At 37.1% G+C, this 26,273-nt stretch overlaps 2 protein-coding genes across 7 annotated transcripts in view; one reads left to right on the top strand and one right to left on the bottom strand.

Moving 5' to 3' along the window:
- Positions 1-1,611: 1,611 nt before the first annotated feature.
- SATL1 (spermidine/spermine N1-acetyl transferase like 1) lies at positions 1,612-18,238 on the top strand. 5 transcript variants are annotated; one of them, XM_058441461.1, is made up of 8 exons: positions 1,612-1,669; positions 2,564-3,002; positions 3,050-3,829; positions 7,239-7,290; positions 15,565-15,645; positions 16,337-16,438; positions 17,304-17,344; positions 17,963-18,238. In XM_058441461.1, exons 2-8 carry the CDS (start codon positions 2,883-2,885, stop codon positions 18,131-18,133), a joined length of 1,347 nt encoding a protein of 448 aa, XP_058297444.1. In that variant the 5' UTR covers positions 1,612-1,669; positions 2,564-2,882; the 3' UTR covers positions 18,134-18,238. The 5 variants fall into 5 exon arrangements, with proteins under 5 accessions (XP_058297444.1, XP_058297443.1, XP_058297446.1 ...); XM_058441460.1 differs by lacking the exon at positions 1,612-1,669 and having other exon boundaries at positions 2,510-3,002; XM_058441463.1 differs by lacking the exons at positions 1,612-1,669; positions 15,565-15,645 and having other exon boundaries at positions 2,510-3,002.
- APOOL (apolipoprotein O like) overlaps positions 18,212-26,273 on the bottom strand; it is an 85,360-nt gene continuing 77,298 nt past the window's right edge. For both annotated transcript variants that reach the window (XM_032757242.2, XM_032757241.2), the window contains one exon: positions 18,212-22,680. In XM_032757242.2, coding sequence (XP_032613133.1) covers positions 22,592-22,680 — 89 coding nt within the window. In that variant the 3' untranslated portion in view covers positions 18,212-22,591. The remainder of the gene's footprint in view (positions 22,681-26,273) is intronic.

The following is a 26,273-nucleotide window of genomic DNA, read 5'->3' as shown; positions in this document are numbered from 1 at the left end:
GGATTGTATGTATTATAGATCTCTGAGGAGTGGCTTCATATGTTACATTAATTCAAAACATTTTGGTAGAGCAGACAATGCATGTAAATTTTGAAGTTTTAGAAAGAGAATCTGGGAAGTCTTGGCCTACAAAACTCACTACCTAAACTAGATCTTTAATAAAATAGTATGTTAAAACTAAAATTAGGCTTTTAGAAATTTTCTGTTAATATCTGGAATAAAAGAAAACTTCAAATTCAAACAAGCTTACAATATTTCTTAGATTTTTGGTTCCTAAACTGGATAACACTGCCGCCTTGTGGCAAAGATTGACTACTGAAGCTTTTTTAAAAATAGTCCATTAAAAACTATGTTTTCCCTGATGGTGTACCAATTAAAGTGGATTTTTGAATGTTTGATGGAGCCAGTCTTATTCTGAGTTTCCAAGATGGGACAAATTGTTCTAATAAGTAACTTTAAGCAAAAATATATTTTGTGTATGTTCCCTTAAAAACACAAATGCATTATGTTCAAACCCAATATTATTTAAAAATAAAAAACAAATATCTAAATAGTCTTCAACTCATGTAAAGAAAATGCAAAATAAACTCATTAACCAATTCTAGATTATGAAACTGCATTTTTCTAACTTTACTTATTAAAGACATCAACCAGAAACCTATTACTTGCCTCTTCCTCTAAGAAAGCAAAAGACAAGCTTCATCCATTCTCACAAAAATTATGCAAATTGTTTGATTTTGTAAAGTAGACAGCAAAATTATCTCATCTCTTTGCCTGCATTTCAGAAGAAAACAAAATAACTTGGTTTTCCTTGTTTTGTCTGGACTTTTAGCTGTGTGACCTATGTCAAGTTACTTAACCTCTCTCAATCTGTTCCTTTACTTGAAAAATGGGGATAAGACTATCTCCCACCTCATTGGATTGTTATGAGGATTGGGTTAATACAAGTGTTCCCTAGAACCATGCCTGACACCACAGAAATAATTCACTAAATATTAGCTCTTGTTTTTATTATAAGGTAGATGGAAAGCAGCAACACACATACATCTAATTTGTATTAGGCTTGACATAGTTCTGCGATGTGACTTGATTTACTTGTCATGCTAAGATGGGCTCTCTAGGTACAATTTATAGCTAGCATAGGCCTAATAGTGATTGGGCTCTCTAATTTAAATTGAAAGCTTCTATCTATGGGATGGGCCTTGGATACCCATTCCCATTCCTCCGTTTACTACACTTCGGGAACTGAGTTAACTTCCAGTTTATTGATAAAATGGGGAACAACAGTACATACACCATGGGATTATTTTGATGATTAAGTGAGATAATACATATGTAAAGCCCTTATCACAGCGTGAGACTTAGAACAGCCTCAACCAAAGTTCTCTGGTATATTTAAAAAATAAACAATATTCCATCTGAAACAATATTAGAACCAGTTATATAATATACATTGTTGAGGAAGTAAGCCAGCAGTCAAAATGATGGGAGAATGAATCCTGCAGAGGGGAGAGGTAAAAGGACAAAATGCCTGACCTCATAGATAATGAGGATGGAGAACGAGTGGAATGTGTTTAAGAGGCAGGACAGAGTAATAATAAAAAACCTGGAAAGACAGATCTGGGACTGAATTCAGGCTCTCCACCAACTTTTACGAAGCTTTGGGGAGGTAACCAAATCTTTTGAGTCCGTTTCCTCGGAATTGGGGATAATAGTGTTGATATGGATTGAATAAGAAAATGAAACGTACATTCCACTGAGCCTAGGCCGTGAAGGAACTCAGTAAATGTTAGCTGTAGCTATTATTATTACTATTATTTTTGAGACGGAGTTTCACTCTTGTTGCCCAGGCAGGAGTGCAATAATGCGATCTCAGCTCACTGCAACCTCCACCTCCTGGGTTCAAGCGATTCTCCTGCCTCAGCCTCCCGAGTAGCTGGGATTACAGGTGCCCGCCACCATGCCCAGCTAATTTTTTGTATTTTTAGTAGACACGAGGTTTCATTATATTGGCCAGGCTGGTCTCGAACTCCTGACCCTAGGCCATCCACCCGCCACGGCTTTCCAAAGCGCTGGGATTACAGGCGTGAGTCACCACGTCCAGCCCAGCTATTATTATTTTTAAAGACGTAGTATCTGCATTCGAGACTTGAGCACTTCATCGGGACAACTAGTTTCCAGTGTAAGTGAAAAATCAGGACGGAAATAGGAATTGAATTATTTGAGGAATGGGATGTAGGGAAAGGGAGGGGAGTTGGGGCAAGTTTCTTTGAATTGGCTAAAACAGCAGGGACTCTTGGGAGTGCCAAGCATAAGCTCTGAGGCTCGTTACAGCCTCTTGCTTCACCATTTTAAGCTCTTAAGAGAGGATGAAATAGTGGTCAAGCGAGCCCTGCTTTGCCTCTCCCTCACCACACGGGGGAGCACGTAGGCACTTTGATACCTGCATTGTGACTTCGGCACTATGATGCAGTGACGATGCAGTGACTATGCAGGGGCGGGCTGGTGGTTATACTCCTCCAGGATCATTTTCTTCTTCCCTTTACTTCCCCCCTTTTGGCAGGGAAAGGCCAGATTACAACCTGAAACTCGGCCAAGCTTGCAGCTGTGGTCGCTGGTGAAGTCAACTCCAGCAAATCGGAGGCATTGATAACCTTCCTGAGGTGGTCCTCGCTTTTTCCAACTCCCACCTTGATAGAGGGGTATCTCAAAGTAGGCGAATCAAGTTGAGAAGAACTGGGAACAGCCAACAACCTCCCACCACAGCACTACAGTTAAGGGATCCTGTTCCATCAAGACAGTTAGCCATCAGCCAATCAGTTGTCTGCCAACCCATCATCTGCCACCCCATCCTTAGTCAACCAAGCAGGAATCAACTGGGCATGAACCAATCAGGCACGAACCAATCAAGTTTATCAGACTCAAACCAAGCAGGCATAAACCAGCCAAGCACAAGCTCACTTGATATGAACCAAATGGACATGAACCAACGGAGTTCAAGCCTATATGAAATGATCGAAGTGGACACATGAACCAACGGAGTTCAAGCCTATATGAAATGATCGAAGTGGACATGAAACAACCAAGCATGAGCCAAGCTGGCATGAGGCAATCAGGTACAAACCTACCATACATAAACCAACCCGACATGAAACAACCAGGCACATGGCAATTAGGTAGGAGCCAAACAGGCATGTGGCCACAAAGCCTGAGCCAACTAGTCCTGAGTGAAGCAGGCATAAGCCAACCAGGTCCATCGCAACCAGGCCCAAGCCAATCAGGCCCCAGACAATCAAGCACGAGCCAAGCAGGCACAAACCAATCAGGTATAAGCCAACCAGTGATGTGGCAACTAGACATGAGACAGTCAGGTAGGAGCCAATCAAGCATGAGACAAGTAGGCACCAGCCAATCAGGCACAAGCCAAATAGGCATGAGCCAACCAGGCACATGGCAAACAGGCCTGAGCCAACCAGTCCCGAGGCGACCAAACAAGAGTCCACCAGACATGTGGCAACCAGGCATGAGCCAGCAAGTCCCCAGCCAACTAGGCATGAGACAACCAGGCATTAGCCAATCAAGTAAGAACCAAACAGGCATGAGCCATCCAGGCAGGGGTCAACCAGGCATATGGGAAGCGGGGCCGAGTCACCCAGGCCTGAGCCAACAAGACCTGAACCAATTAGTGCTGAGCCAACCAGGCCTGAGTCAACCAGGCAGGAGCCAAACAAGTGTGAGCCAAATGGGCATGAGGCAAACAAGCATGGATTACTTTCAAATAAGGCATGCAGAGGCTGGAGACTGCCCAGAAATTTTGCGACTGATTAAAGTAAGCCTATTTTTATTACATGGAGCCTCATGGCATTGGTGTAGGGCTGAAAGAGTAAGCGAGGCATAGTTGGAGTTCGAATTCTGCCTCTGCTAGTTATGTGTACATAACCTCTGGTAGTTACTTAACTTCTTTACTCTTCATTTTCTGCATCTAAAATCAAGATTATAACAATATGTATCTCAAAAGATTCTTGTTATGAAACAATAACATAAAATGATTACACATAAATTGCTTGGCATATACTAAGGGGCTCAAAAAGTTATAGGGGAACCAATTCCTGGAAATTTTAGGGACTGAATGTGTTCTCTTTCCTGGGGAAATTTTAACTTTAAAAGAGTGTCTTAGAGAAAAGAAATGCTTACCTTAAACAAATGACTCACCAATGATAGAATTTCATATTTTAGTGGCTAAGATTTTGCGGTAGGGAGTCGCATTGCTTCTAAGGCCACACCTACTTGTAGAAACTGATGATCAGCTACCTAAAAAACAATATTCACATGCAACAAATTTTCCATACATTTTCAGACAGTTCATTGATCACTGAAGCCCATCCACAGACAGCCCCCAGGAGCCAAGGAGCTGGGTTACATATTACTCATTTAAACGTTTATTTTAATGGCTCCCTTGGAAATCATTCCAGTTAATTAAAGGGACAAGCTATCTAGTAGTCACAGTTACTGTGCTGAAGTTCTGTGGTGCTGAAAGCACTCATTTATATGATGGACAACCTACACAATTCCATATAAAGTTGTAGACCAGGTTCTTTATGGAGTAAATATGTGGCTGGAAAAAGGCATAGATTATAGATATGCAGCCCTCATAAGTGTTTTGTAATGAAAATGTTTTAATAATATCCTCACTAATATATTTAAATCTTATCTAAATCAGGCCAAGTTTGTGTTCCCTTTGGAGAGTGTGTTTTAATGGCCAAAATAAAATACCCATAGTTTTCTAGTGAAATCCACCCGTTGAAGTGATTCTAGGCCTGGTTACAGATCTGTAAGAATTGGGTTATCTATCCTTTTATGGCTTACATTCTATTCCATTTCCACAAATTCTCACATGATTTCTTTAACTGGCATTAATCTGAATGATTAGATAACCTATCAAAATACTATGCCCAACAGATTATTACAGATCCACATTCTTCCAGGTGGTAGAAAACATTTTTTAAAGAGTTTTTTGTAGTTCTAGCATCTGACACTCGGTTGGCAATTAATAAATTTATTGTTGAATGACAATTAATCTCTCTCTTTACCTGGACAAATGCACTTTTCCTAACTTTCCAAGCAATGCCCATTGTCATCACCAAGGGAATAATACATCACTAGATTACCCCATTTCAGTGAAACTATCTGAAGGGTTTCTGGCCACATTTACTTTTTAATTTGCCACATGTATCTGATAATACATAAGATGTTTATTGGGAGTAATTTTAATGAGTATTCATTGTAGAAAAACAATAGAAAAGCTAAATTACTCTCTCACATACATGTATATAATGATTAACTGGCTTTGAGTTTTATGTTCTTCTTAATATTTTATGTCCATTTGTCCTAACTCCTGTTCATTGCTAAGTTTGCAAAACACTCTGTCTTTGCAGAGGAGTTTATTAGAGTTTGCAATCACAGTAATTGCTTAGCTGAATATATTGCAGGTTTTATTGACTGTTCTATTCCAAGTATCCTCTGTATGAACTCATTTTATACTATTCTCAATCACGACATCACAGCATTATTTGGGATCCTCGTCATTTCATTGCCAGGCAGCCATACTTCTTGCTTACCAGAATTTCTAAAGCTTTTTATTGTGGTGGTCCTTAAAGTGTGGTTTTGGACCACTGGTGAACCACAGATGGTGCTGGGTCATATTAATATTTTATTTTTGTTCATTATACAAACATTGAATGCATATTAGGGGAAGATTATATACCAAGTAGTATAAAATATATAAGGATTCTTGGATTACAGTCTCTACCCTCAAGGAGCTTACAGTGTCTTAGGGGAGGTATCGACATAAATATTGTCCTCCCTGACCAATCCATTCTCTACACAGCAGCCAAAATGCTTAAAACTCCATTGAGCTTCTGGTTGTCTTGACAATAAAATCCAAACTTCTTACTAATGCTCTATGTAATCTGGCCCTTGGGGTTCTCCTGTATTTTAAAAGCTTTTTTCCCTTAAAAGTTTAATGCAATTCCAGTCAAAATCTCCAAATTTTCACATAGAAACATTTTAAAAATTCAAAAAAGAAGAGTAATGAGGGGAGATGATCTATACCAGATATTATAAAACTGTAAGTAATTAAAATACTATGGTAACTAGTGGAAAGATAGATCAATGGGACAGAATGGAGAGTCCAGAAGTTCTCTTAAGTATGCAGTCAGCCTTCTGTATCCATGGCTTCTGCATCTGTAGATTCAAACAACCATGGATTGAAAATATTTGTAAAAATTGCAACTGTACTGAACATGTACAGACTTTTTTCTTGTCATTATTCCCTATACAATACAGTATAACTATTTACATAATATTTACATTGCATTAGATATTATAAGTAATCCCGAGATGATTTAAAGTATATAAGAGGATGTACACAGGGTACATGCAAATACTCTGCTATATTAGGGGCTTGAACACTCTCAGATCTTGGTATCCTGGGGCTGAGGGAGCAGGTCCTGAAACTAATCTCCCATGGATACAAAGGGATTACTGTAACTGAGGATGTAGTATATGATAAAAGGGACATGTCAAGTCAGCCAAGATGGGTTATTCAGTAAGTGCTGTTGGGATAACTGGGAGGAAAAGATAAAGGTGAAATTGTACCTAACTTCTTATACCAAAAAAAAGTTGAACAAATCAATTATTAATATTATGATCTTAAAAAGAAAACGAGTGAATATTTTTTGCTTTCCAAGCATGAGATATAAACCATGAAGGAAAGAACCTGAGTATGTAAAAGAAAGTGATATAGTAAAAAGCCACAATAAAAAAGCCTCAAGTTAAACTGGCAAAAACATCTCACAGGCAAACGAGAGCCTTCTCTGTAAAGCCTGTGAGCTTCATAATACATAAACTTTATGACAGCTCCCTTGAATGCTCAGTAACTTTTTTTGCTTTACTTCCCAGTTTCTGGCTGCATTCAAGGTTACTAATCTGGATAATTGACATTCATATGTGTGCGGTATAAACATAGTTAATCTCTCTCTCTAATAATATTTATACATCCTTTTGTTGCATTACTGTTTTAGATTTTGTTTCTAGATGACTGGGATTAAGTCTGACTCACTTTTAACACTTCCCAGGACATCACATGTCAATAAATATTTAATAGAAATTTTATGATGATTATCATCTTAATAATTTACTGCTAAATCATAAACTGAAGGTTTTATCTACTTTGACAGGAATTGGCTGCCTGTGAAAACATGCTAGATGCAATGGAGTTAACAGCAGTTGGTAAGATGTCTTGTGGTATTTTCAGAGCAAGAAAAAGAAACACACAGTACTACTTAGATATGTGGAAGCTATTGTTATTGGTACATAAAGATGACACCATTACTAGCATGTACAGGACATAAATTTGATAGCTTTGTCAGTGCTCCACTATTTTATTTTCCTTGTTTTTAGTACAAAAATGATACTTAAGAGCTCTTACACCTTTACAGCTGCAATAGACTTCAGCTGGTTTTCAGAATGTAAAATGAGGAGTGTTACTGGTCAAAAAAGTATAATTTAACACCCAGTATGTTGGTAGTAACTTGATACAAGGAAACTGGCAAAAGCAAAATGATTTAAAATATTTTCAAAGTATTTACTACATTTTGATAGTCATCAAGATTAATAGGATAGGCTAGTGATTTCTGAATTAGAATACTTTGGGTAGTAAATATGAAGATGAAGAGATTATTAGTGTATATAAAATTACAAATGGCAAAGACTAGGTGAAGACAGTTATCAAAATCTAGAATTGATGAAGGATAACTCCTTGAAGTTGAATACTTCAGAATGCATGTAATAAACTGAGAACATTCTACCAAGGAGATAAATGGTTTCACTATAATACTGGGTGACAGATTCAGAAGGAAGTTATGGGATGTTTTGTGGAGTCATTTGCGCCATGCCCTAACAAACTAGTCTTAGTGCCTTGGTCAGAAATAGAATTCTGAACTGCATAGATCATGGATCAGTCGTCTTATGTGATGATACTTACGTTCTTATACTTGATAATTAACACCGCTAGAATGTTAACTAAATAGTAATTTTGTTGGCTTAAAAGAAATAGTAAGAAATACAAAGTTGAAAGTAATGTACACTCTATGAAAGCAGTACTCAAACTGAAACAGCGTAACAAAATGAGCATCCCCAACCTGATAATCTGAAATTTGAAATGCTCCAAAATCAGAAACTTTTTGAGCACTGGCATTACACTCAAAGGAAATGTTCATTGGAGTATTTCAAATTTCAGATTAGGGATGCTAAACTGTTGAGTATATAATGACATATTTTAAAAATCAGAAAAATCAGACATTCAAAACACTTCTATTCCCAAGAATTTTGGATAAGAAATACTCAATCTGTGCTATGTTGAGATAATGCCCCTACACTATTTCATTGCAGTTAGAAAAATACTGCTCAGGGTAATATGTAACAATCATAAACAACAAACAACAAAATACTTTGTATACTCCAGCATCCTGCCTTAGGATTTCAGTATATATTTAAATTGCAGTAATTTCATAATGTTCTCAGTCCTGTTTTTATCTTAAAATGTCCTTATGTACTTGTATAGATGCTGGTGAGATATTTGATTTTTGTTTACTCTTACCTATTGTCGTAAACTTTTTAAAAATGTGATTAAATACACATATCATTTTAACTATTTGTAACTGTGTAATTCAGTGACATTCAATACATCCATTGTTGTGCAACCAGCACCACTATCCATCTCCAGATCTTTTCATCACCCAACTGAAACTCTGTAATCATTAAACAATAACTCCCCATTGCCGACCTCCCTCCCCCTAGGCTCTCATAACTACTATTCTACTTTCTATCTCTACAAATTTGTCTGTTCTAGGTACCTCATATGACTGGAAACATATAATATTTGTCCTTGTGTGTCTGCCTTATTTCGCTTAGCATAATGTTTCAAGTTTCATCCAAGTTGTAGCCTGTATCTGAATTTCTTTTCTTTTCAAAGCTGAATAACATTCCATTGTGTATATATAAAATGTGAGATAGATATATATATATCATTTTGTTTATTTTGGCTGTTTCCAAATTTTGGCTATTGTGAATAATGCTGCTGTGAAACATTGGTGTACAAGTATCTGTCTGAGTTCCTGCTTTCATTATTTTGGGCACGTACTTAAAAGTGGAATAGCTGGATCAAATGATAATTTTGGGGTTTTTCTGAGGAGCCTCCATACTGTTTTCCATAACAGCTGCATCATTTTACATTCTCATTAGCGAAGCACAAGGGTTCTAATTTCTCCACATCCTCACCAACACTTATTTTTGTTTTTTTGTAATACCCATCCTAGTCGGTATGAAGTGATATCTCATTGTGTTTTGATGTGCATTGCACTAATGATTAGTAATGTTGAACATCTTTTCATGTGCTTATTGACCCTTTGTATATCTTCTTTGAGAAGTGTCTATTTACGATATTTCCACATTTTGGAATTGAGTTGGTTTTTTGTTGTTGAGTTGTAGGAGTCCTTTATATAGTCTGGATATTAATCCCTTATCAGATGTTATTTCCAAATACTTTCTCCCATTCCGTGGGTTGCCTTTTTACTCTTGATATTGTCCTTTCACATACAAAAGATTTTATTTTTGATAAAGTCCAATTTATTCATTCTTTTGTCACTTGTGCTTTTGGTGTTATATCCAAGAAATCATTGCCAAATCCAATGTCTTGAAGATTTCCCGTGTTTCTTCTAAGAGTTTTATAGGTTTAGCACTTATGTTGAGGTATTTGATCTATTTTGAGTTACATTTTGTATATGGTGTGAAGTTAAGGGTCCAACTTCATTATTTTGCATATGGATATTCAGTTGCCCTAGTACCATTTGTTGAAAAGAGTCCTTTTCCCCATGAATGGTCATAGAACCCTTGTCAAAAATCAATGGATCAGATATGTGAGGGTTTGTTTCTGAGGTCTCTATTCTGTTCCATTGTCTGTCCTTTTGTCACTACCCTACAGTATTAACTGCTGTAGCTTTGTAATAAGTTTCAAAGGCGGGAAGTGTGAGTCCTCCAATATTATTCTTTGTTTTCAAGATTGTTTTGGCTATTTGGGTCTCCTTGGAATTCCATATGAATGTGAGGAACAGCTTTTCTATTTCTGTGAAAAAAGCTGTTGGAATTTTAATAGGGACTGCATTACATATGTAGATCATTTTGAATAGTATTGGCATCCTACCAATGTTGTATTCCTATGCATACACAGGGTTGTTTTTTTTTTAATTTCTTTGGATATTTTCCAGTTTCTTTCAGCAATGTTTTATAGCTTTCAGTATACAAGTTTTTAACCTCCTCGATTGGATTTATTCCTAGGTATTCAATTCTTTTAGGGGTTATTGTAAGTGGTACTGCTTTCCTAATTTATTTTTTGGTTTGTTTTTTGCTGCTATATGGAAACATAACTTATTTGTGTTTATTGATCTTGTACCCTGCAACTTTGCTGAATTTGTTTACAGCTCTAGAAGCTTTCTCTTAGATTCTTTGGAATTTTCTCTATATAGAATCATGTGATCTGCAAATAGAGATAGTTTTACCTTTCCCTTTCTACTATGGTTTTTTTTGGTTTTTTGTTTTGTTTTGTTTTGAGACAGAGTCTTGCTCTGTTGTGCATTGGCACGATCTCGGCTCACTGCAACCTCCATGTCCCAGGTTAAAGTGATTCTCCTGCCTCAGCCTCTCGAGTAGCTGGGATTGCAGGTGCATGCCACCATGCCTGGCTAATTTTTGTATTTTTAGTAGAGATGGGGTTCACCATGTTGGCCAGGCTGGTCACAAACTCCTGACGTCAGGTGATCCACCTGCCTTGGCCTCCCAAAGTGTTGGGATTACAGGCATGAGACACTGGGCCTGGCCTATGGATGGTTTCTATTTATTTTTCTTGTCTAATAGCTCTGGTCATAACTTCCAATACAATGTTGAATACCAGTGGTGAAAGTGGGCATTTTCGTCTTCTTCCTAATCTTAGGGGGAATGTTTTCAGTCATTCACCATTGAGTATAATGTCATTTTCATAAGTACACTGTATCATGTTGAGGAATGTCCCTCTATTCCTAGTTTTATAAAAGCTTTTATCATGAAAGTGTTGTGCTTTAGTCAAACGCCTTTTTCGGCATTCATTGATTTGATTATGTGGGTTTTTCCCCCTTTGTTTCATTAATATGATGTATTAAATTGATATTCTTATGTTGGTGCACCCTTACATTCCTAAGATAAATCACACTTGATTATGGTGAATAATCCCTTTAATATGCTGTTGAGTTCAATTTCCAATTTTGTGGAGAATTTTTTAACCTATATTATTAAGGAATATTGGCCTGTAACTTTCTTCTAATATCTTTGACTGCCTTTGGAATCAGAGTAATGCCGACCTCACAGAATTAATTACAAAGTGTTCCCATCTCTTCATTTTTGGGGAAGAGTTAGAGAACGACTGGTATTAATTCTTCTGTAAATGTTTGGTAGAATTCACCAGTGATGAGGCCATTTGGTTCCTTACTTTTTTTTGTTGGGAGATCTTTGATTACTGATTCAAACTCTTGCAGGTCTGTTGAGATTTTGTTTCTTAAGTAGGTTTAGGTAATTTGCATGTTTGAAGGAATGTGTCCATTTCTTCTAGGCTATCTAATTTGTTGTTATATAAATCATAATATTTTTATACTCCCTTTTAATGTTGTAGTGTTGGCAGTAATGTCCTTATTTTCATTTCTGATTTTAATTATTTGCATCCTCTTTGTCAGTCTAGCTGTCAATTTTGTTGATCTTTTCAAATAATCAACCTTCATTGATTTTCTCCATGTTTTTCTATCCTCTATTTTATCTCTATCCAATTTTTATTATTACCTTACTTCTGCAAGCTTTGGGCTTAGTTTGCTCTTCTTTTTCTAGTTCCTTAAGGCATAAAGTTAGATTATTGTTTTAGATAATCTTTTAAATGGCATTTACAGCTATAATTTTCCCTCTGAGCACTACTTTCACTGCATCTCGTAAGCTTTTGTTTGTTGTGTTTTCATTTTCGTCCATCTCTGTTTTCCTATTTCCCTTATACTTTCCTCTTTGACCCATTGGTTGTGTACAGTGCATTGTTTAATTTCCACGTATTTGTAAATTGATCTCAAGTTTTTTTCCTGCTGATTTCTAGTATCATTGTACTATCATTAGAAAAAATACTGTGATTTTCATATTTTAAAATTTATTAAGACTTGGTATGTGACCTAATGTATCTATCCTAAAGAAAGTTCCATGTGTACTTGAGGGAAAAAATGTGTATTCTGTTGTAGTTGGATAGAGGTTTCTGTATATGTCTGTTAGATACAATTGGTCTATAGTGTTCAAATCATCTACTTTTCTGTCTGGTTGTCCTATCTATTACTGAAAGTGGGGTATTGAATCTCCTATTATTGTCTTGCTGTGTACTTCTCTCAGTTCTGTCAGTGTTTGCTTCATATATTTTGGAACTGTGATGTTCAATGCATGTATATTTATAAATACGATATGTTCTTGGTGAATTAACCCCTTTATCATTTCATAATGTACTTTGTGTCTTGTAATTGTTTTTGACTTAAAGTCTATTTTGTCTGATACTAGTATAGCCACCCTAGCTCTCTTTTAGTTACTATTGCATGAAATACCTTTTTCCATCATTTCATTTTCAACATATTTGTGACTTTGGATCTACAGTATGTCTCTTGTAGACAGTATATACCTGGATCATGTTTTTGTTTGTTTTCCTTAATCTATTCTGCCTATCGCTGTGTTTTGGTAGGAGTCTTTAATCCATTCTGCCTATCTCTGTGTTTTGGTAGGCGTCTTTAATCCATTTACATTTAATTACTGATGAGGAAGGACTCACCTGTACTATTTAACTGTCTTCCATACGCCTGAAAGCTTTTGGTTGTTCCTACTTTCCTCCATTAGTCCTTTTTCTGTGTTTTATTTTTGTAGTGAAACATTTTGATTCCTTCTCATTTCCTTATGTGTGTATTTTATAGATATTTTGTGTTTACCATGGGGATTATATTTGATGGTTATAACAATCTAATTTTGATTTAAACCAACTTAACTTCAATAGCATACAAAATTCTTCTTATATATATCTCTGCCCCCCTCTTCTGTTATTGATGTCAGGGATTACATCTTTTACATTGTGTGCCCAATAACATACATTAGGCTGGGCATGGTGGCTCACGCCTGTAACCCCAGCACTTTGGGAGGCTGAGGTGGGTGGATCACTTGAGGCCAGGAGTTCGAGACTAGCCTGGCCAACATGGCAAAAACCCATCTCTACTAAAAATACTTTAAAAAATTAGCTGGGCATGATGGCAGGTGCCTGTAGTCCCAGCTACATGGGAGGCTGAGGCATGAGAACTACCTGAACCCAGGAGGCAGAGGTTGCAGTGAGCTGAGATCATGCCACTGCACTCCAACCTGGGTGAGCAAGACTCTGTCTCGAAAAAATAAAAATTGGTAATTATTTTTATCCATTTGTCTTTTAGACAATGTAGAAAACAAAACGTGGAGTTAGGGTCATCTCTCAGTATATGCAGGAGATTAGTTCCAGGACCCACTGTATATACCCAAATCCATGCATACTCAAGTCCCGCAGTGAGTCCTACTGAACTCACATATATGAAAAGTCAGTCCTCTGTATATGTGGGTTTCTCCTCCAATGAATATCGTTTTTGATCTGTGTTTGAAAAAAATCCATGTGTAAGTGTACTTGCACAGTTCCAACCCATGTTGTTCAAGGGTCGACTGTATAAACATAATTACAATACTACCTGTTGTAATTGCTCATATATCTGTCTTTACCAGAAATCTTTATTCATACAACTTTGAGTTACTGTTTAGATTACTTTCATTTCAACCCGAAAGACTCCTTTTGGCATTTCTTGCTGGGCAGGTCTAATGGTAATGAATTCCTTCAGTTTCTTTTGAGGGGGCCAGGGGTGGTGTTTGGGAATGTCTTAATTTATCCCTCATTTTGAAGGACAGTTTTGGTGGATATAAAATTCTTAGTTGACAGTCCCTGCTCCCCCTGCCCCCCAGACTTTAAATATCAATCCACTGCTTTTTGGCTTCCAAGGTTTCTGATGGGAAATCAGATGGTAATCTAATTGAGGATCCCTCATATATAACAAATTGCTTCTCTTGCTGTGTAAGATTCTCTGTCTTTGGTTTTTGAGACTTTCATTATAACGTGTCTTGGTGTGGATTTCTTTGGGTGTATCCTACTTAGAGTTTGTTGAGCTTCTTGTATTTGTAGATTCATGTTTTATGTCAAATTTGGTTTTCAGCAGTTATTTTTTCAAATTCTCTCTCTCTCTCTCTCCTGTAAGTCCCACAAGATGTATCCTGTTCCACTTGATGATGATGATGTTCCACAGACACTTTTGGCTTTGTTCACTTTTCCTCATCCCTCTTCTGTTTCTCAAACTCAATAATTTCACCTGGCCTAGTTTCAAGTTCACATATTCTTTCTTCAACTTATTCAAATGTGCCTTTGAACCCCTCCAGTATAGTGCTTTTTTTTTTTTTCATTTCAGTTATTGTACTTTTAAGCTTCAGAATGTTAGGGGGAGGATTTTTTTAAATTTATATCTATATTATTTTGTTTATATATATTTTTCCTGTATTTGTGCATGTCTTCTTTTATCTCTCTGGGCATCTTTAAGACAGATGTTTTAAGTTGTTTAGTAAAGTCAAACATCTGGCTTTCTTCAGGTATGTTTTTTTGTTATTTTATTCCTTTGAATGACCATCATTTCTTGTGATTTTTGTTGAAAGCTAGACATTTGAAACTTGTACTATGGTAACTTTGGAAATCAGATTCTCCTTTTTCCCCAGGATTTGATGGAGTTTATTTTAAAGCATTACAGGGTGTCTCTGTGTCAGGGATCAGCCTGAGTTGAAAGCTTAATGTGGTCTCAGGTCCCCTCTGTGTCTTTATCTAGTCACACATGGTAACTTTCTAAATTCCCCTGTATATATGTTTTTAATTCCCAAATGTCTCACAAAACAGGGCAGCTCCTTTAAATCTCCTGGAAGCCACTTCAGCTGGTGGGGGTTGGAACGATGGCAGTTAACCTCCAAGTCCTCACCTCAGTGATCAGAGTAACAATACACAGTCAAAACACAGAACTTCAGTATTTGAGGACAAGATGTTTATTGGTCACCCTTGCTCCAGCAAGCTGCTACAGAAATACAGGTTGCTGTTCCCATGGAGTAGAGGGTGCTGAATGCTGGGTAGCTGCCACCTCACTGATGGCTGAATTTGATCCAAATTAACTGCAATTGACCAGCCAGGCTGTCTCCTGTAAGTTGCAAATGTTCAGATAAACTCCAGAGTTCCAAAATACTCACTTCAGTTTCCGCCAATACAATTGCTATCCAGGTGGAGAGAGAAATTCCTAGTGCTTCCTATCCACCATCTCCTTCTCTCTGCTATAAACTTTCTGACATACTATATATGAATTGATATTTCAGATTTACTCAGAGATGGCTTTGGGGACAACCCCCTTTTCTACTGCCTGATTGCAGAAGTAAACAATCAACAAAAACCATCAGGTAGAGTAAATCTTTCTTCTCCAGTTTAATCTGGAGTATATTTTTTCCATGCTGAAAAATAGTAGTTTTGTAGCATATAATTACTATTAAGCAGAAGAGAAGAGAATGTGTATAAACCCAGTTTTTTTAAAGAAAATGCATGGCATGTACTTATGTTTGTATAAGCATTATTATTAAGAGACAGGGTCTCGCTCTGTCACCCAAGCTGGTGTGCAGTGGCATGATCATGACTCACTGCAGCCTCCAACTAAACTCCTGTGCACAAATGTCTCAGCCTCCCAAGTAGCTGGGACTACAGACATGTGCCACTATGTCCAACTAATTTAAAATTATTTTTTGTAGAGACAGGGTATCACTATGTTGCCCAGACTGGTCTCAAACTCCTGAGCTCAAGCGACCCTCCTGCCTTGGCCTCCCAAAGCACAGGGATTACAGCCATGAGCCACTGCGCCCAGCTAAAATTTTTTGGAAGATCGTACACCACACTATAAAAAGAGGGCTTATATCTTAAAGGTTGTATTTTAAGGGACTTAAGTCCTCTACACTATATGTTTTTGTATTGTTATTTTTTTTCCAGTGAGCATTTATTACTTTAATAGTTAAACAAACGCCAAAAGACATTCAATTTGGGAGTAAAGAACTGGCTAAGATTTAACACAACCTTTCTACACCCTTTCTTCTCCCTTCCTAGGCAAACTGACTGTTGGATTTGCCATGTACTACTTTACATATGACTCACGGACTGGCAAGGTACTTTACCTAGAGGACTTTTATGTCACACAAGCTTACCAAGGTAAAACTAAAATTTATGATATTACTTTTAAATACTTTAAAAATTAAAATGACATATTTTAAGGACATAGGGCTTTACTATACATATGGTGTTTTAGTTAATGTAACTTATTGCTACTTAATGAGTTTGATCTCTATCCTAGATATTCTTTCATGCAGTGAAGACTCAGTCACAGATTAGAAAAACATTTTATTAGTTCCTCTCAAGGTTTGAATAAGCCAAGCTATCACATGGCTATTTATTTTTTTATTCTGTTTTGGAGACAGGGTTTTCTGTCACCCAGGCTAGAGTGCAGTGGTGTGATCACGTCTCATTGCAACCTCAACCTCCTACACTCAAGCAATCCTCCCACCTCAGCCTCCCAAGTAGCTGGGTCTACAGGCATGTGCCACAGCACCCAGCTAATTCTTTATTTTTTGGAGAAACAGGGTCTGTGTTGCCCAGGCTGGTCTCAAACTCCTGGGCTCAAGTGATCCTCCTGCCTTGGTCTCCCAAAGTGCTGGGATTACAGGTGTGAGCCATCGTGCCTGGCCACACAGCTATACTTTTATCTTTAAAAATTGCTTTTACATTTTAGGTGGTTTTCAGTAAAAATAGATAAGAAATATACCATTATAAGACAATAGTGGCAGAGACTCACTTCTTCACTGATCTTTAAAATAAACCCAAACTCTTCTATGACCTTTGGTACCTCATTCCAATTAGGAAAAATGGATATGAAAGCATTCATGAGTTGTGTTTCCAGAAGCTATTAATAATATACAAAAAACAGATACAGAGTTTTATATATTATTTATTTTAAACTAAAGCAAATAACTAGTTAAGTGAAATTTGCAGTTTTCATTTTGCATTGTCTATTTAAAAGGCCTAGGTATTGGAGCTGAAATGCTGAAGAGGCTAAGTCAGGTATGTATTACAATTAGTATTGATATTCTATACATTAACCTTTTCTTCAATAAATATTCACAGGGCATAAATTAAATCATTAATCTCACCATTTGAACATAACCCCAACATATACTTCAAATTTCTACCCAAATTAAACTGGATTTTCAAATCAGATGATCATATAGAGTATATGAGTTATAGTCAATTAAAACTGATTTATATATAATCCACAACCACACTATATACCCTTTTTGCTATCAAGTAAAAGTAAGGAGGAGGGAGATTAGAAAGCATTTTTATTCAAAAAAACAGGCTCACAGTATGAATATTACAAGACTATAAAAGCAAGATCTTCTTGTACTTTGGAAACATATGAGAACATGTGTTCTTTTAGGTACACCTTTTCTGTACGATAAAGGCTTTGCAAATCAGTTTTGAGATTTTAAAGAGGGCTTTAAAGCTCAGAACAGTGAGACTTTTTTCTTTTTACAGCTATAGAAAAGTTCAAAAGATAACTACTAAATTTGGAAGTATTATTCACACATAGTGTCTTGCATAGAGTAGACCTTCAATAAAATATATGTTAACAAAGATTATACTTTCAAATGAAAGTAATATTTGCTTGTTTTTAAACAGATAGCCATCAGAACTCAATGTAACTGCATGCACTTTCTTGTCGTCATTTGGAACCAGGCTTCTATCAACTACTATACTAGTCGAGGGGCTTTAGACCTTTCCTCTAAGGAGGGCTGGCATCTCTTCAGGTTTAACAGAGAAGAACTCCTGGACATAGCATGGGAAGAATGAAAGAGGCCTTGTAACAACTCATCCCAACACAGCCTCCAACATTTGACTGTCACCTGAGTCTAACAGCAGTTTGACTTTGTTGTACAATACAGCAAGTAATCATCACATTATTGTTTGAGCAGATCTTTTATTTTGAAACAGATTTTGTAGCTCTAGTCAACTTTCCATTATCCAAACCAATATTCTAACGGCTAGTAGCAGTAGTGATAATCCAAAAGAGCAGATAATTTAAAAGTCACTTATACTTAGCTTTGCGCTATTTTTTACCTACCATATTTCATCAAAATTAAGATGCTTCTTTTTTCACAATTTGACATATCGGATGTTGGGATAAATGTAATGATCAACTGGCAGCATTTTTTGTTTGTTTTTACAGGCAGGATCTTGCTATGTTGTTCAGGCTGGTCTCAAACTTTTGGCCTCAAGCCATCCTCCCACTTCAGCCCCCCAGACATAAGCAACTCTGCTCAGCATTTTTTTTTTTAAATTAAAGGTATATGATATGCCTTAGATTTGATGAATGGGTGCTTGAATATATTCAGATCTGAGGTTTAAAAAAATTCATTTCAAATATTGGAGATAAATGCTGAAGAGCTTACTTATGAAAAGCTAGCAAGTAAACTGCTTCCCTACCTTGAGCAGCTTAAGTACCACTGCCTCCTTGACATCATCCCAGTACTACATTCTATCTCTGAACATCCATAGCTCTTTGGTTGTACTTATCTTAGGGAAGATACCACATACAACACTATATTTCTATGTTTCTCTCTTTCCTAGTAGAGTATAAGTCCTTTGAAATAATTCTAACTTTTGTGTCCTGTGCTGCAAGCAGCATAGCAGAACATGTGAGTTCCTACTACCTACCAGGCACTTCATGGGCATAGAAACTACATAAAAATTATTCAGTGATACCCACAAGGAACCTTGTCTGTAAGAAAATATTAATTACATAAATTGTATAAGTACCATATCTGTAAATACCAGCTATCACTTGCTAGTTTTTCATAAGTAAGCTCCTCAGAATTTATCTCCAGTATTTGAAATGAATTTTTTAAAACCTTGGATCAGATCTCAAACACACTCATATTTCAACAAATCTAAGACATATTATATACCTTTATTTTTAATTATTTATTTTTTTGAGATTGAGTTTTGTTCTTGTGCCCAGGCTGAAGTGCAATGGCATGATCTCAGCTCACTGCAGCCTCCACCTCCCGGGTTCAAGTGATTCTCCTGCCTCAGCCTCCCAAGTAGCTGGAATTACAGGCATGAGCCACCACGCCCAGCTAATTTTGTACTTTGTGTGTGTGTTTTTAGTAGAGACAGGGTTTCACTATGTTGGTCAGGCTGGTCTCGAACTCCTGACCTCAGGTGATTCACCCACCTTGGCCTCCCAAAGTGCTGGGATTATAGGTGTGAGCCACCATACCCGGCCATATCAAATACCTCCAATTTTTTAAAAAAGGCTGAGCACAGTCGCTCATGTCTGGTTGGCTGAGGTGGGAAGATCGCTTGAGGCCATGAGTTTGAGACCAGCCTGGGCAATATAGCAAGACCTATCTCTAAAAGAGAGAACATCTAAGTTCTACCCTGGAGGATTGAGAAAGGGAACACGACACTGGAATTGTACTTGTAGGATGGGTAGAAGTTAGAATGTAGAGCAGGATAAGATGGAAGAACATTCTAAGAGGACACACTAGCACAGGCAGAGAAAGAGGCAATAATGAGCAAAGCATGTTCAAGAAATAAATGGTATATCATAAAGACAATATAATACACATTAGCAGTAGGGTGGGTAAGGAGAGGGAAGATAGGATTAGAAGGTAAGCTGGAATCAGATATGAAGGGCCTTGTATATCAAACTAAGGAGTTTTGATTCTGCAGGCAATGATGAGCCACTAAAGATTTCAGAAAGACAACTATTCATTATAGTTGTCAGGAAGACAACTATGTCATAATAGACAAATGGGTTACAAGAATAGGGTAGCAGATTCTGTATGTTAGCTTTCACTCAACACCTGTTCCCAACCCCTTACCCCTTGCCTTCCTCACCACAGGGGAAAAGAAACATGATTTCCCTATTCCCTATCTTCCTTAAGCTAAGTGTGTGGCTATATGACAAGTACTGGTTGAGATATACACAGAGGTCTTCTGAGGAGATTCTAAGAAAGCATTTACTTTTCTGATAAAAGGGAGTCAGATGCATGTTGTGTACATTTTTATCTGCTATTGCCTACTTTGAATGTGTATCTGCTCCCTGGAGGTACAGCAGACATCTTGTGACCATGAGGTAACAAACCAGCATGCTGTAGAGGACAGAGTGGAAAGAGAAAAAGTCTACGTCCTTGATAGCACCAATGAGCCACTGTCCCAACACTATACTGCCTAATTCTAGGCTATAAATAGGATAGGCCTTTTTTTTTTTTTTTTTTTTTAAGCTAATATTAAATATTTGTTTAACTAGTTTACTGTCACCTGCAAGCAGAACATATTCTGAAATGAGAGAGAGCAAGATTGACAGTGAGCAAATTAGCCTGAAGGCTATTACAGTAACCCAGAAAAGTGATGATGATGACTTGAGGGACAGTAATTATAGGATTAGAGAAGACAGAATAGATTTGAAGGAGCGGGAGGTAGAGACAATTTTGTTTTAGGCACATTGACATTGGCATATCTATGAGATGTTAGGTGAATATAACTAATAAGTAGAAATAAAGGTCTACAGCACTAGAGAGATATGGGGACTGAAAATATGAACAATAAAACAAACGGTGCCTGAAGCCAGTGAAGTCTGTTAAATGAAAATGAGAGTGCATATAGAATAAGAAAATAGGACTAGGGATGAAACTTGAGCAGCCTCAGCATTTAAGGGATTCAGAGCAAGAGAAGAAAAATGAAGAATAACAAAAGCAGGAAAAATAGAAAGCAAAGGGATAAGTGAGTTTCAAGGAGAGAGTGGTGAAGAGTCAATAATGACATAAAAATTCAAGTAGGGGCTGGGTGCGGTGGCTCACGCCTGGAATCCCAACACTGTGGGAGGCTGATTCGGACAGATGCTTGAGCTCAGGAGTTCGAGACCAGCCTAGACAACATGGTGAAACCCTGTCTCTACCAAAAATACAAAAAATTAGGCATGGTGGTGGGTGCCTATAGTCCCAGCTACTTGGGAGGGTGAGTTGGGAGGATTGCTTGATCCTGGGAGGTGGAGGTTGCAGTGAGCTGTGTTTGTGCCACTGCACTCCAGCCTGGGCAACAGAGCAAGACCCTATCTCAAAAAAAATTAAGCAGGTATGGAGGCCAGAATGTCACAAGATAGAGAGGACTTGAAAGTAGGGAAAAAAAGGGACAATATTTACTTTGGTCAAAAAGTAACAGTTACTTTTTAAAGAAGTGTAACAATTATAGGAAGGAGAGAGAAAAAATAGTTCAAGGGAAGAGGCCAAGTTAAGGAAAGGTTTTTGTCTTGTTTTGTTATTGTTGATTTAAGACAGAGAAGACCTGCAGCTATGTAGAGGTGGAGGAAAGAAACTAGTAAAAAGAGAAACCAAAGACTAGAAATTAAACAGGGTGGAATATGGTCTTAGATGGGAAGGAATGAGGTCAAGAACACAAAGAGAAACATGTCTTAGAAAAGGGGGATGCATGGCTGAAAAGAGGTAAGTTTTGAAGGTAGATGGGAAGAAGTTTTGGGAATGGTCATGTCTAATAATTTACTTTTTTCTCTATGAAATAGGAGGCATAGTCAACTTTGACAGTTATAAGAGGCTTGTGGAGAATAAAATGTTTGTAATACCTCTTCCAGGGAACACAATAGTAAACCACTTAGGAACCAGCAGAAGGATTGCTAAGCAGTATTAGGAAGCCTGTGTAGCATATGGCCCTCTCAAATAGGTAGAGATGTTTTTAGATATTTAAGAGGAATTAACATCAACAAAACCAAAAACCAAGGGACAAAGCCAAGCTCAAGTCCCATAAAACATGGATATTTTATTCCAGCTCTAGGAAATGGAAAAAAAAACCAAAAAACAGAGGAAACACACCTTTCCATACACCATTCTAATTTAACTGGCATTAATCTGGGAAAGCTAGAGCAGAAATACATGTTTATATGTATAAATATGTATGTCTTTATACATATATATGTATTTTTAGATTTTAATCTCACTAGAATTCATGTCTTCATTTTTTTTTTTAAGTGCCCTTAAAGGTCATCAAATGCAAGCTAATACTTCTTCCTAAGTCTCCTCATCAATCATTCAATATTGTTTGCATTGCATTCACAGTTTGTGTGTTAACCACTTATGTAATTTATCAAATTGCACATTTGGAGATGTAAGGGAAAAACTTGGTTTAAGTAATACTCTATGTATCAGTTACCCATTACATGATTTTTTTCATCATTATTTGCAACGTCACACATCTTGTGGTTTTCTGTGTAGTCTCTGTATGCAGTCTACTTCAGCTTCTAGTGCTGTACATATCTATATCTTCTGGGTGGGACTGCCCGTGATCCATGAGCTTGGGGTCAGGCATAAACTGTGTTGCACCTGATAAAGTATTAAAATGAAAAGAAAAATTAGTCACTTAACAAATTTATTTTTGATACTGGGAAGATAGCAGTGAACAAACCAGATAAAAATCTCTGGTGACACAGACCTAACATTTCAGTTAGGTGAGACAGACAAACTAATTAAATATATATCAGATGGTGGTGAAGTGCTATGTGAAAAAATGAAACAAGGAAGGATATATGGAGTGCTTAGGTGATTTGTAATTTTAAATAGGGCAGCCAGAGAAAGCCTTCTGGAAAGGTGATATATGAGCCGAGAACTGAAGGAGGGGAGGGTGTGCACCCTATAGATACCAGCAGGCAATGTCTTCCAGGATGAGCAGACGGCAAGTGTAATGGACCTGAGGTATGTCTGAGGAACCAATATGGTTGAAACACAGTAGACAAATGTGGTGCATGTAGGGGTGGCGGCAAGGCAGTGAGAGACAGAATGATAGGAGATGTGATCAAAAAGATAATGGAAAGCTAGGTCACATAGGGCTATGGTAAAGATTTTGGCTTTAAGTGAGATGAGAAGCTACTGGACAATTTTGAGTAGAGGAGTGAATGATGCTATGTTTTTAAAACGATCACTCTTGGCTATGGGGAAAAGAAACTATAGGGAAACAAGGGATAGAAGCAGGGAGACCAGTTAGAAAGCAATTACAATACTCCAGAAGACATGCTGAGGGCTTTAGTTAGGATGGTAGCAGTAGAAGTGGTGAAAAGGTACCAGATTCTGGATAATGTTGAAGGTAGAATGGACAAGATTTCCTAAATGGACTGACTATGTCTTGTGAGAGAGACTCTTCAACTTGAGAAACTGGAAGAATGGAGGTGATATTTACTGAGATAGGGGAAAATGTGGGAGAAGCAGGTTTAGGGGAAAACAAATGAATCATTAAGTGTTGGATGTGTTAAATTTGAATTGCTTACTAAACATCTGAGTACAAATGAGTCTTTTGGGTTAAGATTAGAAGATGTTAAGAGGGTTAGGAGAATGTAGGAAAGAAGACTGAGGTGGAAAGCCAGTGAATGAGGTAAGAGAACCAAGAGCAAGAGATATCCCACAGGCCAAGTGAAGAGATTGAAGGAGGACGGAATTTAACCTGTGTCAAAGGTTACTGATGGATTGCATAAGATGGAGATTGAGAATCGACTCCTGGATTTGGCAATGTGTGGATCACTGGTGATCTTGACAAGCTTCCTGTGTCCCCGGCAAGTAGCTAAGTTATTTTCATGCATTATCTCATAATCCCACCATGAAACAGATACTATTTTTACATTGTACTTATTTTACAGATAAGAAAATTTTAATTTGGAGAGGTTAACTAACTTGACCAAAGTCATTCAGCTCATAAGTGGTGGAGCCAGGAATGAATCTACATTTGTCTGACCACAACATAACAACCCAGGCTCTTCTTTAAAATGATGTTTATAGCAGTAAAAATCTCATATAACTAGTTTTAGTACTAAACATGATAATGCACACAAACTGCCGCATATAATACCTTGTACATGGTAAGTAGGCAAGAGACAACTATTTTATATTTACTTTGTGACATAATACTACAAACATTTTTTCAGAAATTTGTTTTTATTTTAAATATGTTCAAAATCGGATTCATTTCAAAATTAATTTTATTACATTTGGGAACCATACCTTTTCTGCATAAAAGAATTTAATTTAGTTTTATAATGAAAACAAAGGAGAGAAATTGGAATATAATGATTTATCTTATACCTATCTTTTCTGAAACATATTTTACAGTGTGACACACCTATGTGTAACTTCATCACCAAATATATTAACAAAACAACCAGATTCATAAGTAATTAATATTCATGATGGTACAGGTAATGCAGCTCTCCACAGAATAAATTCTTAACCTCATGTCTCTGGGGGTATGTTATAGAACTCATGTGATCTATTAACTTGGATGAGGAAAATGTGTCATTATTTTCACTTACCTCTGAGTTAAATGGACATTGTCTTCAATAATGTATACAGGCAACAAAACACAATAGTATCAGCAGTACCTTAGATTTCTTTGTCACCAACAGAAATCACAGGTATCTTATTACATTATAGTTGCAGATTATCTCAAAATATTCACACTCACTGCTACTTAAAAATTAAAAGTTGTTAGACCTATTGTTAGATATTGTTGTTTAATACACTTAAGGAAGTTCATACATTACTATGTGTTTTATTTTCTGCATTTGAAAACATTATTCTGAGAAGAGGCTGTAGCACAAAAAATGGTTAGGAATCCACTGGTGGTTCTGCTGTATCTCTACAGCCATCTGGTGGGAACCATCACTCAGTACAAGTGAAAAGTGTGCAACAAGTTTTATCAAGCAGAAAACACTATATAGTAGGCATGTGACAAATAATTATTTTATGTAAATCTCAATGTGTCAAATTTGCTTAACAATGTCCATCAACTAAGTTCTCTAGCACTTCTAAATACTTCCTTAATTTATATTCTTGTTCAAAGTTTGGTGAAAGATTCAGCTTACCCCAATTTCCGGAATTAGAAAGATTCTTTTGCCTTTATATCACCCCTCAAAACTTCTTAAAAGGCTTCAAGATTTTAATTTATTCACAACTTAAAACAGAGATTATTAGCGAGAGTAATATGTATCAGAATCCCCTGTAAAGCTCTTCCTAAAATCCACCTGCTTAGAGGCCTCACCTCTGGAGATTCAGATTTACAATTCTTGGTAGAGTCTGGACCTATGAATTTTGAGAAAAAAAAAAACCCTCAAGTAATTGTGATATGGATCTCTCTGGTTTAGAACCACTTGGCCTGTCATTTGATTCATCTTTTTAAAAAGCTTCATCTCAAAGGCGGGGCGTGGTAGCTCAAGCATGTAATCCCAGCACTTTGGGAGGCCGAGGTGGGTGGATCACAAGGTCAGGAGATCAAGACCATCCTGGCTAACACAGTGAAAGCCCGTCTTTACCAAAAAGACAAAAAATTAGCTGGGCATGGTGGCAGGTGCCTGTGGTCTCAGTTACTTGGGAGGCTGAGACAGGAGAATCGCTTGAACCTGGGAGGCAGAGGTTACAGTGAGCCGAGATCGCACCACTGCACTCCAGCCTGGGTGACAGAGCGAGACAACATCTCAAAAAAAAAAAAGCTTCATCTCATGCTCTTACAAGCAACTAAGAATTATATCTTTCTTAGAAATGTCTTCATCTCTTCAATGGATTAAGGGCTCTCTTACACTCCCAAAGAATAAGCTGTCATAAAACTCTTCTTGAATCTGAATGCCCTAATCATCATGATGCATTCCTTTGCAATTTTATACGCTTGCTCTCTAATAAGAACATTTTCTGCTTAAAGCTTTTTAGCAGACTATTCAAAAAGTTGGTGTTATTACAAATAGGAAAGAAACATGTTTAAAGTTATAAGACAGCAATGAATTATAGTCTCAAATAGCCCTTATGTGGTATCTGATAATATCACATAACTGATAATTTAGTTCACATGTTATCTCATTGATATTTTAAGCAAGTTAGTTACAAAAAAAGAGACAGATAACTAATAAATTGCTAGTGAAGTTAGGATTGTTACAAATTCT

The sequence above is a fragment of the Hylobates moloch genome, unplaced genomic scaffold, assembly GCF_009828535.3.
Source record: "Hylobates moloch isolate HMO894 unplaced genomic scaffold, HMol_V3 SCAFFOLD_7, whole genome shotgun sequence".
In the NCBI taxonomy this organism is placed as follows: domain Eukaryota; kingdom Metazoa; phylum Chordata; class Mammalia; order Primates; family Hylobatidae; genus Hylobates; species Hylobates moloch.
This window is presented reverse-complemented; position numbering and strand designations above follow the sequence as displayed.

What these genes read in the sequence shown, in the direction of transcription:
- SATL1 (XM_058441461.1), top strand. Translation starts at nt 2,883, where the DNA reads ATGAACCAATCAGGCACGAACCAATCAAGTTTATCAGACTCAAACCAA. An exon ending in AATGGAGTTAACAGCAGTTG is followed by an intron (nt 7,291 to 15,564) that starts GTAAGATGTCTT and finishes TTGATATTTCAG; the next exon opens with ATTTACTCAGAGATGGCTTT. An exon ending in CAATCAACAAAAACCATCAG is followed by an intron (nt 15,646 to 16,336) that starts GTAGAGTAAATC and finishes CTCCCTTCCTAG; the next exon opens with GCAAACTGACTGTTGGATTT.